This window comes from Lactuca saligna, chromosome 5 (genome assembly GCF_052625555.1).
Source record: "Lactuca saligna cultivar CGN05327 chromosome 5, ASM5262555v1, whole genome shotgun sequence".
NCBI lineage: Eukaryota > Viridiplantae > Streptophyta > Magnoliopsida > Asterales > Asteraceae > Lactuca > Lactuca saligna.
The window spans coordinates 313,213,278-313,227,692 of NC_136421.1; the positions used below are offsets into that span (position 1 = coordinate 313,213,278).

Sequence of the window (14,415 nt, forward strand, 5' to 3'; positions counted from 1 at the left end):
ATTACATGAATAATTTTTATAATTTATTTTTAAATAATGAGGCGTAAAAGCGTTTAGTATTCCAAAAGCTTTTTTGTTATATATATTAATTGATGTATTGGACCTTCACGAAGCCCAACCAAAACAATATTTAACCGAAGCCCATCACGGATCTCTTGCTACCGATAAGTTTATAAACCTTTCCCCATCCGAAAGCCGAGGACTCAGCAAGAAGAAAGAAAGAGGCAGGGCCGCCGCCGCCGCCGCACTCGCCGGAGTCGACAATCTCAGGTCCGTTTCTTCATTTCTGTAACTCTGATCACATAGTTAGGGTCACTTCTTGTCTGTGTTTTCCTTCGTTTCAATAGAATAACCACTTGTTTTATATAAAGTGGTAAGATTCACGGTCTGATTATGGTGATCGGAACCGCACTAGTTCAATAAAAATAGCTCAATTGATATCACTGTAATCACGTCATGTCTTATACGCAAACTTATTTCTTTTTAATGTTTGAAAAGAATTAGGAAATGGCTATTGGTGAAGAAAATTTATACTCAGGCATACAGATACTGTGTTATCGATCTGTTGATTCTAAACTCTAGGTTAAAATCATGTATTTTAAAAATAAAGGGAATGACTACCAGTTTGCAACTAATTTATTACTAAGTATTTTTGTATATGAAATGCATTGTATCATTAAAAACATAATGAACAATCTATCTAACAGAACCTCAAATCCTTTATATCGTAAAGCCGTTTTAACCTAATCTTTCAAGTTTTGAAGTCATAGAATTGCGATGTTTTGGTTTGTAAAGCAAGTTTCAAAGAATCTAATTAAAGTAAAGCAACCCCACGAAAAAAAAAAAAAAGAACCAAATCTTCTATATCATTTCCAGCGTACAATTAAGTTAGGTATGCTAGAAAGGAACATGACGAGCAACTCCACATGGTCAAAGCTCTTGGTGCAAAAGAGTCAACTGCCACATCGGCTCATAAGGTCAAAGTCAACGTTCAACATCAATGCCTATGGTACAGCTCTATGAAGCAAAGAGCAGGGAATTTCATTCTTGTTATTATTTACAATATGACAAGGTTGTTGCATGATATTATTGCTTCATTTACTAGGCTTATTCTTGAAAACCTTGAGCTATACTCATCCACAATAATAGCATTTTCGGTTAATTTTTTTAACAAATCATAAACCTTAAACATCCACGATATGATATGAGAGCTTTTTTACAAAGCTGATTTATAGGTCATACCAATATCAATTTATAAATTTTTTACAAGTAATGTAAAAAGTTTTGAAATCTAAAAAGCTATATGTTATATGATTTTTCATCTTTCAAAATTTATTGTTACATTGGACCACGTTACTCCCCCTCTATCTTTTGCTTCATCTTTCAAGTCATGTTATATCTTAATACAAATAATAATTATTAATTTTAAAACATTTTACTTACTAAATAAAAAAATAAGATTAATAATAGTTAAATTTTTTTGATTAATTTAAACTAATGAAAATATAATATTATTAGAAATAATAAAATTTTATAAAATTAGAAAAATATCAAGCAAAAATAGAATAGTCATTTGGGTTGGATAGAAACCAAAATCAAAACAAACTTCAAACCACATGCTTCGTAAGAGCAATAAAACTCTTTGGGGATGCATCGGTAATTTACAATTGTTTTTCCAAAACTAATAAGTTTCAATATCTTTTTTGCAAGGGGAGTAATATGTAAATTTTCTATTAGTCAAGTATCATTTTTCTAACTTTTTTAACACGTGGATCATTTGTTGTAAAAAAAAAATTTGCATGGAAACTTTTTCTGTAAATTATAGGGATAGTTTTGTAATTTATTTTTTATAAAAGGACCAATCCTACCAACATAAGAAAGTATTACAGCCAAACGATCAAACTTAAAAAATATACTATTTAAACAAAGACCATTTCTATGAAAAAAAATTACACAAGACTTTTTCTTAAATTACAGAAACAACTTTGTATTTTTATGACCAAAGCTGCTAACATACAAAAAAATATTATAGTCAAAATTTAAAATCTGATTACAACCTTTTTATTATATATAAATATAATAATGTTTCCTTCAAAAGCAAATCAAAATTTAAAATCTGATTACAACCCTATTATTAATTGAAATCAATTGGAAGCGGGCCTCAGCCCAATATTGGTTTAATTTTTATTACTGTAAGCATGCAACACCGTTTCTGAGCTTTTCTCTGTCATGCACCTTGCAGGTGTCTAGACGTCCAGGGTCCACTCATGACTAAACCATGGATGTCGGCAGGTGAAGTTTAATTCATTCTTTTTATTTTGTACTTTATACGCGAGAGAGAGAGTTACAAACATATAAAGGAGAAATACACCAATTAAACCACAAGATAAAATTAAACTTCGATCTATTCTTTACCCAAATAAACCACGAGATAAAATTGACATGTACTTTATACGAGAGAGAGAGAGAGAGAGAGAGAGAGAGAGAGAGAGAGAGAGAGAGAGAGAGAGAGAGAGAGAGAGAGAGAGAGAGAGAGAGAGAGAGAGAGTTACAAACATATAAAGGAGAAATACACCAATTAAACCATGAGATAAAATTAAACTTCGATCTATTCTTTACCCAAATAAACGCAAGGATTTAAATATCATCTGCCGCCTTGAGAAGTGAGCATCTCTTCTTCTTATAAACCAAGTCATTACGAGTTCTTCAAATACTCCACAACACAGTATATCAACTTCAATCTAAGCTTTAGTCTCTTCTTATCAATGCCAAGGAAATCAAAACATTTTAAGCTCATTTGAATTATTAGGAATGCAAGGCAGGAAACCACTCCAATTACTAAACCAAGACCACATCTTCCTTGAGAACGAGCACTACATAAAAATATGCTCAACTGGTTCTTCTATTTCCCTGCAGAAGTGATAAGTAACAGAATCCAACAAAATTCATTTTTCTACAAGCTTGCAAGCCACTGAAATTCTATTGCAAAGCAACCTCCAAACGAAACAATTCATTTTAATTGTAACCCAATTCATCCAAAGAAAATCCACCATATGATTATGGATATCCAAATTATTATCCATTAAATCTCTAAGAGTCTTAACAAAAAAAATGTTAGACTCGCAGCCTTTCACTCCCATGAATTTGTCATTCTAGACAAAGTTGTACCTGCCACCATACTTGACGGCTTCTCCAACTCAGCCAACTCCCTACCACTTCTCGGACATCTCTTTCACACGCCTTGAAAAACAATATCGTTACCAATATTAATCATATCCGAGACCTTGCGATTCTTTTCACTTTCAATCTTATACAACTTGGGGAATTCAATTCTTAAAATTATATCACCACATCATTTTTCTTTCCAAAAATGAGTATGTTTCCCATCTCCTAATTTCCTGCAAAAACAAATCATCAAGACCAATATTCCATTTATCAAGCTCCCATTAACCTGATAAATGTTTAGCTAAGGCCCCAGCATCCCACATCTTGCAAAAAACATCCCATCAATTCCTTTAGTATTATGCAATGCCCTAATACAAGAGGACCAAAACGAATTTTGCTCCACTCTAAATCTCCACCACCATTTTGAAACAAGTGCAATGTTCATCAATCTAAGATCACCAACACCAAAGCGACCCAACTTTTTTAGTCGAGTAACCGTCTCCCAAGAGGGATCCAACTAGACTCCGCGTTTTTTTATAACTATGTGTATACCATCCTTAAACACACCCACACCACAAGATATTCAAAAACAAACCTAAAAAACCTAACTGGAAATTTGGTTATGGATTCGGTAATCAGTGTGAACTATGCAGAGATATCCGGTTTTGAACGATCCACACCAATACCAACGGGATCGGAAGTGAACAAAAGTTAGAAAATCCGAAACTTGTTTCCATGAACGAGTCGTTCATAATCACCTTGGCCTCATTAGTCATTCCAACTACAATCTTCACAATTACAAAAATCCAAAAAAACAAATTACAAATTACAAATTACCAACAACACTACCAGCTCCCTTGAAACTTTTTGATAACCAAATAGCGGTTTCTCTAGGCGACACTTTCTCAATCCCAAACGGCTTCAACAACACCGCTAATTCCTCTATCCTTTCTTGTTGCATCAACTGTGCACTGAACTCCAACAACCCTTCCAACGCTTCCGCGCGTTGTTGGTACGATGACGTGTCAAACCTCCGCCTCTGCCCTTGCCCCCGTGAATCCGACGACGAACGGCTCGAACCGGCCAACAACTCATGGCTCGGGATCGGGTTCACCGTCTTCACCGTGCACTTGTCGATTGTGACTGACCGGTCCATGATGCTGGTTCTGGTTGGGGAAGTTCCGGAAGAACATTGAGCGGATGTTGAAGACATTCTATGGACTGGTAGCATCAAGGGCAAGGGCTCTTCGGTCATTTTGTCGATCCGTGGGGCGTTCATGGATACATCTGGAGAGTCGAAACCTACGTGGGATATTATTGTGGACCTTGCTGATGATGATAAGGGTAGAGATGTCCTTCGGCTTATTTGTGATGATGATGATTGCCTACGCGGTGTTACTGTTTGTGATACTGGAACCTGAACGCAAAACCACAAATAACCTAATGTTGAAAATTTTGTGAGGATGATTGTCTACGTTTGCTGTTATTTGGTGAATTAGATATAAACATACCAAATCACGATCTGAAGTCCCTCTGATTATTTTGGGTGTAACAGTTTGTCTTCTGGGAGTAGAAACAGGAGTGAGTCTCGGGGTTCTGCCGCCATTTGATGTCTTAGCAGCAGCAACTAATTTCTCAGTGTGGATATATTCCTCAATACTTCCAATGGATAGCTTTCTATGGGAATTCTGAGAGTAAGAGGAATTGTGATCATATTCAGATATACTAGGGTTCAAAGCCCTGTCGCTGCTGAAAGATCGCCTTTTCTCATTGTGGAGATGAACAGTTTTAGGTTCAGGCTCAATGAACGTTGTTCTCTTTTCGTAGTTGTAACCTGATGATAAACGAACTGGAACTGGAACTGGAACTGGAAGTGTATGGCGTCTAGGGTTGTTGGAATTAAGATGGAGGTTATGTACATAAGGTTGAAGGTGTGGATGTTTGAGCAAATCAGCAGCCTGAAAGTTATATAAGAAAGATTCAATAACAAAAGGGGAAAAGACGTAAATGCGCTTTCTCCTCATCTTTGAAAATTTGGATTTTACGTACACTTGGTCTCATTTCAGGGTTTTTCCGCAGCATACTCTTGATAAGCCCTCGACTAGAAATAGATGATTTAGAAGTTAATTACGTTATAGAAAAAGAAAAAAAAAAAAAAAAAAGTAACAGAAACGAAAATTAAATTTATTGCAAAATTTTAGTAACTCACAATGTGCCAGAATACATGGTCGGGAGTGGAGATACTATAGATTTATTGATTTTATTGATGAGAGATTGCATGTCCTGTTCCAAAATAATGAGATGTTTGTTTCACGTATTGATTTAACAAAGATTAGAATTCAGATCAACTTACAAAAGCTTTAAAAGCAGGCTTGAATGCAGTCATTTCATACATACAGCATCCTAAGGACCATATATCTGATTTAGAGCCATAAGGTATATCTGCAAGAAGTTCAGGGCACATGTAGCTAGGAGTTCCCACAACCTAAAATTACAAACAAACGTTTGTTAAACTTATAAAAGTTAAACCCCATAAAAAAAAATATGTCAATATTAAATACCGATGATGCAAGATCTTCAGAAATCAACATTTTTGCAAGACCAAAATCACCTGAAAAGAACAAAAGCAAACTTAGACTAATATGGAGATATAGGATGTTAAGAGTAGAAGATGAATGATTAATTATTACCAAGTCGGATATCTTGATCTCTTGTTAAGAATATATTTGAACACTGAAGTGAAATGGAAATGCATCATATTAATACATCAAACTGGAATCATAAAATATAAATATTATCAACGAATAAATACTGTCCTAGATAGATTTATATATCACTAACCTTGACATCACGATGAATAATATGATTAACATGCAAATAATCAAGTGCCACTAGTAACTGAACAAGCCATTTACAGACCTTCTGCACATATTTTTAAGTAAAACAGTCAGCATGAAAACTGAAATGAAGAAATAAAAACACAAAACACAAACCTCTTCTGGAAAATGAACACTGTTGGCTTTTTTTATTGCTTCCGCCCTAAATGAACAAATCATCAAAATAATTAAAAAAGAAATTATAGTAAGTGATCATAAGATGGGGGAGAAATTCTGAAATTATGACTTACATATCTCCTCCTTCACAATATGCTATTACAATACATGCATAGCAACCCTACAATAGAAAAATATCTTAATTTCTTTTTCTCTAATTCAAAAACATAATGTGACAAGCCCTAAAAGTCTAACTGACAAACCTTTTCAACCCAAGAATCTTTGTACTCCACTATAAAAGGATTTTGCACTGTGGAAATAAGTTCCATCTGCATAATACATGATCTGATTAGGTTTTTGCATACAAAAAAAATGGAACTACAATCATGTATCATGTATCATGTATCATGTATCATGTATCATGTATCATGTATCATGTATCATGTATGTTTGATTGATATTATGGAAAATAATATAAATAAATATATAGCAACCTCAAGGAGGGCAGATCTGCGGGTCCTATCAGACTGTCGGGCGAGTCGAATCTTCTTCAACACATACCTGTGAAAGGATAATAATGGAATGCAATCAATACATTAATCAATAAAAGCCTATTTTGCTTTTGCTAAAGATCAATAATTATGAAAATTAAGATTAAACCAATGGAAAGAAAGAAAGCCTTGCCTTTTCTTTTCATGTTTATGTCTCACAAGTAGTGCAGAAGCAAAAGAGCCTTTTCCTATCTGTTCTAGTATTTCATAATTCTCCATTTTGATGAGCTCCACTCCTCCAACACTTTCCAATTTGCTTTATTAGAATTACTCCCAGCTAAAATACACTAAACATGCACAAAAAATAATATTTTAATAATATATAAATGTCTATGGTGGCATAAACGTCTAAAATCAATACTACCAAGGGTTCTTACTTCTTTAAGTGGTTGATGACAGTGTAGTTTGAGGGAGATAGAAAAAGACATCACTAGGGTCAGGCAGCAGGAAGTTATGTCACTCGAATCAATTTATGTTCAGGTCATCAAAATATTCACAAGGTTTAAACCAAGACATACACATCAGGCCATCTACTCGAATAATTTTAATTCAGAAATGACCCTACTCAGGAATATAATATTGTATACCAAAAGAAATTGATAACGATCAATTCTTTAATCTTTAAATATAATATATTAACACTGCTGCCTTCTTTATAGACAAAGGACATTAAAGTATATAGTAGGGTCACTAAAAGATATGATTATTTTTGGAAAATCACACTTTAATCTATAAATTTATAAGCCCAAAAGGTTGAAAATAATAGAAACTCAACTAACTATATCTAACAAGTCACGTGAAAAAAAAAAAAAAAAAAAAAAAAGAGTAATTGCCTAACCGGTAAAGAACAAGTTAGGCATGAATTCAATAGTAAAAAAGGCAGATTAAAAACTTGAAGTGTAATCACGGGAACGATGATGAACAGGATATTGCAACTTAAAACAGAAGTAATAATCATGAAAGGTATAGCGAAGAAGATAGTTGACTACCTGGAATCATGGGTGAGATAAGCGTTAGCATCGGCTTTCAGGTTAAAAAAATAATAATAATAAAAATGCTCGAATATTTTTTGCAAACCACACTTTAATCCTTACACTTGAAGTAAAACGAACTAGAAAATAATAGCAATTTAAATAAACCAGTACAGAAGTCACATGGAAGATACATAATCGCCTAATCGTTAAAGAACAAGTTAGGTATGGAAGTAAATTCCAGAAAAAGCAGAATTAAACCTAAATCAGGATCACATAAAAAAATAGCGCTGATGTTGAAGGTAAAATTAAGTTAAAGTTTTGCGTACCTTGAATCGAAGGCAGCGGTAATCGTTATTATCGGATTTCGAATTAAGCAAAAGAAATGATTGATTAAACGATCGGTTGCTTCATGAAGCTGTGTAAAGAAGATGAAGAAGTAGCGTCACTGCGTGAGGATTTGAATAGAGTTTCAGGCGAAGATCGCCGACACCATGGATGAAGCAGAGAGGAAGAAGAGGGGGCGGCAAAAGAATTGGAATTGAAGCAGAACGTAAAAAATACGTGGAGTTCAAACTTCAAAACGTGCACCCATTTTTTATGCGTCTCTTTTCCTTGAATCTTTTAAAAAAGTCAAATAAATAGATATCATTAAATATAAAATTATATAATTGGTCCCTTACCATTTACCTTACCGTAAATTAAATTATTTTCTATTTTTTATACCTATAAATATTCCTACCTAATAAGATTATGATGAGTGTTATTATTTCATATTTTTTTTAACTAACTCATTAAGGTTATATTATGAATATATTAAAAAAATTAAATTGAATGGTGATTTGTCATAATTTTAATGGGTAAAAATAATTGTAGGTATAAAAAATATGAGGTAATTTAATTTCTCCTTACGACCAAAAGTCATAATCTTGTTAATTTTTTTATACGAATGATCCTCATGATATCTAAACTTGCATTAATGATCTTTTTTGGTTTTGAAACTTACACCAATAATCTATGAGCTACATAAAATTATTTCTTTGTCTTTTATTAATATTACCTTTTTGCTTAAACTAAATTGATACTAAGAACACAAATGAACACTATCTACCCCTACCCCCCCCCCCCCAAATTTCTTTCTTCTTGTTCTCTTTATAGATCACTCTTCTGATTCTCTTTCTCTCTTAATCGGAAAATATGCATCCTCACCTTCATTTTCTTCATCTTTGGTGACCACCAATTGTCGTCAATTAACACCCATATTTCACTTCCTTTCACCTGTCAACTCCCCTAGTCCATCCCACAATCTCAACCACCGATGCATTCCTTTATTTTCACCACCAGTCCTCGTCATAAACTACCAACGATTCTAGATTAACCCTTAGTGTCAGTAACGGTGGTGGTGATTTCATTACCACCACCAAACATCATCATCATCTTCATTACGTAGACACACAACAATAATCGCTTCTTTTGTTCTTCACCTCCTTGAAAATTATTTTTAACTCCATTCGTCAAGACGTTCGTAAAACCATAAATTGGAAGTATCTAAAGTAAGTGATTTATGATTTCTGAATGAATAAGAATTATGAATTGTGAATGCGAGGGTAGGCAGGGTAGCATATCGTTTGGAGCTACCTGCGGAGTTGAGCCCGATTCATGATACCTTCCACGTGTCTCAGTTGAGGAAGTGTATAGCCGACGAGTCGGCGGAAGTGCCGCTGGAGGATATTCAGGTGGATGTTGGCCTGAATTATGCTGAGAAACCAATTGTGATTTGGGATCGGAAGATCAAGGTCCTGAGGAACAAGGAGATACCGGTGGGGCAAGTTAAGTGGCAGCATCGGAAGGGGTCCGAGCTGACGTGGGAGTCAGAGTCAGAGATGCGGGAGCAGCATTCGAAGTTGTTTTCGGTATAAGACTTCGAGGGCGAAGTCTGGTTCTAGTGGGGGGGAATTATAACAACCCGAAATTCAGGTTCAACCCTTTAACCCTTCTTCTTTTCCAAGTTGTCATGTTAGGTCCCTTGTGAGAATGTTAAGCTTGTGAGTACGTTGGGCGTACTAAGGAGTACGCTGCATGTACTCACGCGCTTAATTTGTACGCGGATTCATCCAGGTACGCCCAAGTTACGCCGGGCGTAACCGGCCCAGATGCAAAACCCTAATATGACTTGAGGGCTATAAAAGGAATGAGATGGTCTTGTCTCTCAGCCACCATATCACAGAAAGAAACCCTAAGAGAGCCTTCCCTTCGTCCTTAGCTTGTGTGTGAGTATTCTAAGCTTCAAAGTGCCATTTCAAGGTGGTGAAAGAGAAGAGGAGGTCATTGTTGGAGCTAGAAGCTAGTGGACAAGAGTAGATCTGAGGTTTACAGAGGTTGGAGCTTCTTCCTGAGGTATAAAGTTCAGAACTTGTCTTGTTATTTGTGTTGTGTGCTTCTTGGACCAAATTCTAGGGTTTAAGGTTCCAAGATGGAGACTTTATGAGCAAATAGTCCCCATTGGCCTAGATCTATCATATTCCAGGACTATATGAGTTGTATGTTCATAAAAATGCAATCTTGGACATAAATGTTGGACCATGCATGAGATCTAGACCTTTGGAGGAGAAAGGAAATGTGTTAGAAGGTGAGGGAACCATTATAGCCATGCAAAGGCTTAAAGGTTTCGACTTTATGGATTAAGATGTGTTAGAATGGCCAGATCCGGAATATGAGATTATGTCTTAACTGTTTAAGAACTAAAATGAAGAAAGTGAGAAACTGGGATTTACGTTGGGCGTAATCCCAGTACGCACCGCATAGGGTCTCGCGTTCCCCATTTCTGGAGTGCAAGGGTACCCCCGCGTACAGGAGTTGGTACGCCTCGCGTACTGCTTGCTGTTGACTTTTAGGGTTTTCGTCAACATGTGGACTTTTGAGTCAGGGAGGGGTAAAATGGTCTTTTACCCTTCTGTGGAATTGTAGAAAGGAACGTAGTATAGCCTTGAGAGTCGTTAATGATTTAAAATGATTATTTGATGTGATAAGGCGAGGCTAGGTCATGGTTTCGAGATTCAGAGATATCGAGCATGTGAGACATTAGACATCATACGAGGTGAGTCTTCTCACTATACTGTACCTGGAAAGGTACCTATGTGTGACCGGAAGGTCTGGTATGCTATAAGATATATGCATTGTATGCTATTAGTTGCATGTTTTGTATGCGATATGTATGATATGCTTGATATGGGCCGGAAGGCATTATGTTATGGGCCGGAAGGCACTATGATGTAGACCGGAAGGTCAGGGAGTTATGGACCAGAAGGTTGATACGGATAGGACCGGAAGGTTACCGGGTTGGGACGGAAGTCCCCTGAGACACATGGACCCGAAGGTCGTGTGGTGTATGGCCTGAAAGGTGTATGTGTGTAAGTGGTATATTGGGGAACTCACTAAGCATTTATGCTTACAGATGTTGTGTTATGTGTTTCAGGTACTAGTGAGGACCGTGGGAAGGCGCCGGCATGACTCGTACACACACACACACAGACGGATTTGGATATATTTGATCTTTGGATTTGACATGTTTTGTATTATGACTATGTTACATTGGATTTTATGGTTTGTCTTGAATGAAATTATGTTTTAAAGAAATGAAAAATTGTTTTGAAAATTTACGTCGTTACAAACTTCTTCGTTATAACTCGGATTTTGTTGTTCTTTATATGTCCGGGATCCTTGTCACGACCAATACAACTTCCTTCATCGATATCAAGTTTATCTCACACTTTATTTTTATCATTTATTTATTATATTATTATAAACAAGTATAAAGCACACAAATTCACATAATACTCAAATAATTCATCTTTATTACTTGAAAGTAGGTTACAATGGTTGACCTAGACTATTACATCATCATTAATGCTTTACCCAGAAACACGGGCGTTACAATAGTCTTGAGTGTTTCCCACACTTTTTTGTTGTTTGCTTCTCCGCTATCGACAAAAGGATTTCTTCCGGGATGGCTTGGTAAATCGTTGTCATAGCCATCTTATCTTTCTTGAAACCAAATGTATTATGGGGATTTTTAGGTTCAATTGCATCTGACCCCTACTATGCTTGCATGAACACCTCCATCTTAATTTCCCACACAACATAGTTGGTTCTGGTCAAGATGGGATATTGCATCTTCAGTCATTCCATGGTAGGGTTGTGAAAGATTGGTTTGTCGGATCTCTTATGTGTTCTTTTGTGTTCTAATACCAAGTGAAAGGTGGTATCAAACTGATACTACCTTGTTGCAAAAGAAAGAGAACACCCTAGGAAGATAAAACAAGCGTGATAACATGGAATAAGAAAAACGGGACTTATGATTTTGCTTGGTGGAAAACTTTATTGCTGGAAAACTTCATTCTAAATACCTATATACATAACATATTTACAATGATATAAAAAAGAGTTTGACTCAAAGTCTAAAACCGGGAAACAAAAATAATAAAAGCAATTTTCCTAAAATGCCCCTGTAGGCTTTTTCCTAAATTACATCAACAATTAATATAATAGTATAACAAAGAAATAGACCTTTTTACCACTATAATAATAATGTTATGAGTTTTTATATTATTTATTAAAATATTAGGATAAGTGATGAAGTGATTTAAAAGTTTAATAAATTTTAATTTTGTTCAGAAACTATTATTAAATATTTTTTATAACAACAAGTTTACTCGGTTTTGTAAAAAAAAAAGGATATTATGTGGCATGGTGTTAGGGTTTTAAACCCAACAAATGATAGGTGTACAACATACTCCAAAAGAACATCACTATAGTACACAAAAATGTAGTACATGATAAGCATGGTCAATCCACAGAGACATTGTGCTAACGTCTACAACTTTTTGAGTAAGGTACTTTGGTTACCAAAAAGACATAAGGGGGTTTATATGCAACAATTCAAATAAATGAATAAATATACGAGTAAATAATTCGTTAATTAAACTAAATGTGGAATTTATAAGGACTCTATCTCTATGTACGACAACTTAGCAATGTGATTCAAAGATAACATGATCTTTACTCAATTCTACCTAAGTTGGTACTTAAAAGTATTAACAAGCTCTAACACTTCCCATTCACCAAGTTGTCAAATTCGAAACAAGTTCTTTGAAAGTAACTTAACCTTATAATATAAATCTAAACAAGCACTTAGATATAAATCAAATGGTTGCATTAAGTTTCATGTGAATGTTCCCAACAACACCCAATACTCTTCACAAGCTCGGGAGTGTAAGACCGTGTGAATAAAATTTACATTAAATTAATTCAATTGAAATCAATTTAGTGCTTATTACTTAGTCTAATTCAAAAAACAATTACGGATTTTTCAATTAAATAACTTGAATGATCTAACCCTAACTCAAATGGTCAATAAGAAATAAAATTAGAATCACACATTCAATTAAAGAAAAATCAAATCCACTAGATAGAAATTGAAAGCAAACACCAAATCATATGATTGAATTCACAACCAAGTAGTCAAAACATAAACTTGGAGAAACTAGGGTTCTAGTCGCACATGACTAGAACAATCACCAAGTTTAGAAAATATGAAATAATTTACAAACGAGACTTATAAATCTAACCACAAATGTTTCCAAATGTTTAAAATTGAAACCTTGCAATAATATGTGAAATCACTGTTTCTCCAAGTGCTCTCAAATGAAGTATGTGTGTGTAATTGCACAAAATCCGGAGATAGAGTGAAAAGGAAAAAACTAACAAAGGGCAGTTATTGGACCGAACACGGCCTGTGTCAAAATAGGGTAAATCAACACGGCCCATGTCGTGTAGAAAATGGCTTGTCATCTTCAAGTCTTCTTCTAAAGTACAATGCTCAAATATGCAGAATAGTCCAACACACGACCCATGTTGAAATAGGGTAAATCAACAAGGACAATGCTCAACAAGGTCAACAGCTCCATCTTAGTCAAACACCCCCTGTGTTCAGTTTTCAGTGCAACGCATCGTGTTCGTCTCTGCTTACAATGACATATTGCATGATCATCATGCAAAGTGTACACGACTTTACTGGAATGTTCGGAAGTTTGGATTGTTTCCACTAGAAATGGGGAAATCGCTTGAATACATATCATGGCCAACACACACGAGCTAATCAAGCTTATTTGTTGATTATATTTGAAGTTATGACCTCGCAAGATTTGTAGATCAGACATGCATTCTTTGGTACTCGTAGTTCAGTCAATGACATCATTGTTCTTAATATGCCACTGATATTCAAGGACATATATAATCGGGCCACACCAAATTCTTCATTTGTAGTGCATAAATCGTCTTACATGTACGGATATAATATTTGTTAAATCGTTGTTATATCCTGATGATTATATGAGGTTAAATTTAAGAGATCTCAAGAAAAATGCGAGAAAATGATGTGAAACGAACGTTTGGAGCTTTTAAAAATGTTGGCAACTTCTGAAAATCCCCATAATATTTGTTGAGTAGAAAATGATGATTGAAGTAATGTCTACATGTATAATATTTACAAAATATGATTTTAGAATACGAAAGAATTGCGATATGTAAGTATGATGAAAATGAAATTGTTCCACAAACATAACCAGTAGAAATTGGTAACGAATAGTACATGGAAAAAAAAGACAGTTTTTTTTTTATTCTGCAAAGTGTTGGACAATATATTTTGAAGATGACCATAATAATTTGAATGAGAAA

The 14,415-nt window shown here is 34.9% G+C and overlaps 1 protein-coding gene and 1 long non-coding RNA gene across 3 annotated transcripts; one reads left to right on the forward strand and one right to left on the reverse strand.

Annotated features, from left to right (window-relative positions):
• Positions 1 to 207: 207 nt before the first annotated feature.
• LOC144998664 (uncharacterized) lies at positions 208 to 11,288 on the forward strand. Its single transcript, XR_013660397.1, has 3 exons — positions 208 to 1,072; positions 2,243 to 2,292; positions 11,156 to 11,288. It is a non-coding gene; the product is annotated as an uncharacterized LOC144998664 (long non-coding RNA).
• On the reverse strand, positions 3,913 to 8,274 carry LOC145048623 (serine/threonine-protein kinase Nek4-like). 2 transcript variants are annotated; one of them, XM_078997165.1, is made up of 14 exons: positions 8,010 to 8,274; positions 6,843 to 6,996; positions 6,653 to 6,719; positions 6,422 to 6,487; positions 6,293 to 6,339; positions 6,159 to 6,204; positions 6,007 to 6,087; positions 5,856 to 5,898; positions 5,727 to 5,776; positions 5,519 to 5,650; positions 5,375 to 5,448; positions 5,215 to 5,266; positions 4,677 to 5,123; positions 3,913 to 4,582 (listed from the first exon to the last, which is right to left on the reverse strand). In XM_078997165.1, the coding sequence occupies exons 2-14, from the start codon at positions 6,926 to 6,928 to the stop codon at positions 3,992 to 3,994; spliced, it is 1,782 nt and encodes a 593-aa protein (XP_078853291.1). In that variant the 5' UTR covers positions 6,929 to 6,996; positions 8,010 to 8,274; the 3' UTR covers positions 3,913 to 3,991. The 2 variants fall into 2 exon arrangements, with proteins under 2 accessions (XP_078853291.1, XP_078853292.1); XM_078997166.1 differs by lacking the exon at positions 8,010 to 8,274 and adding an exon at positions 7,087 to 7,326.
• Positions 11,289 to 14,415: the final 3,127 nt, after the last annotated feature.

What these genes read in the sequence shown, in the direction of transcription:
- LOC145048623 (XM_078997165.1), bottom strand. Translation starts at nt 6,928, where the DNA reads ATGGAGAATTATGAAATACTAGAACAGATAGGAAAAGGCTCTTTTGCT. An exon ending in GCAGATCTGCCCTCCTTGAG is followed by an intron (nt 6,488 to 6,652) that starts GTTGCTATATAT and finishes TGTATTATGCAG; the next exon opens with ATGGAACTTATTTCCACAGT. An exon ending in TATTGTGAAGGAGGAGATAT is followed by an intron (nt 6,205 to 6,292) that starts GTAAGTCATAAT and finishes TTGTTCATTTAG; the next exon opens with GGCGGAAGCAATAAAAAAAG.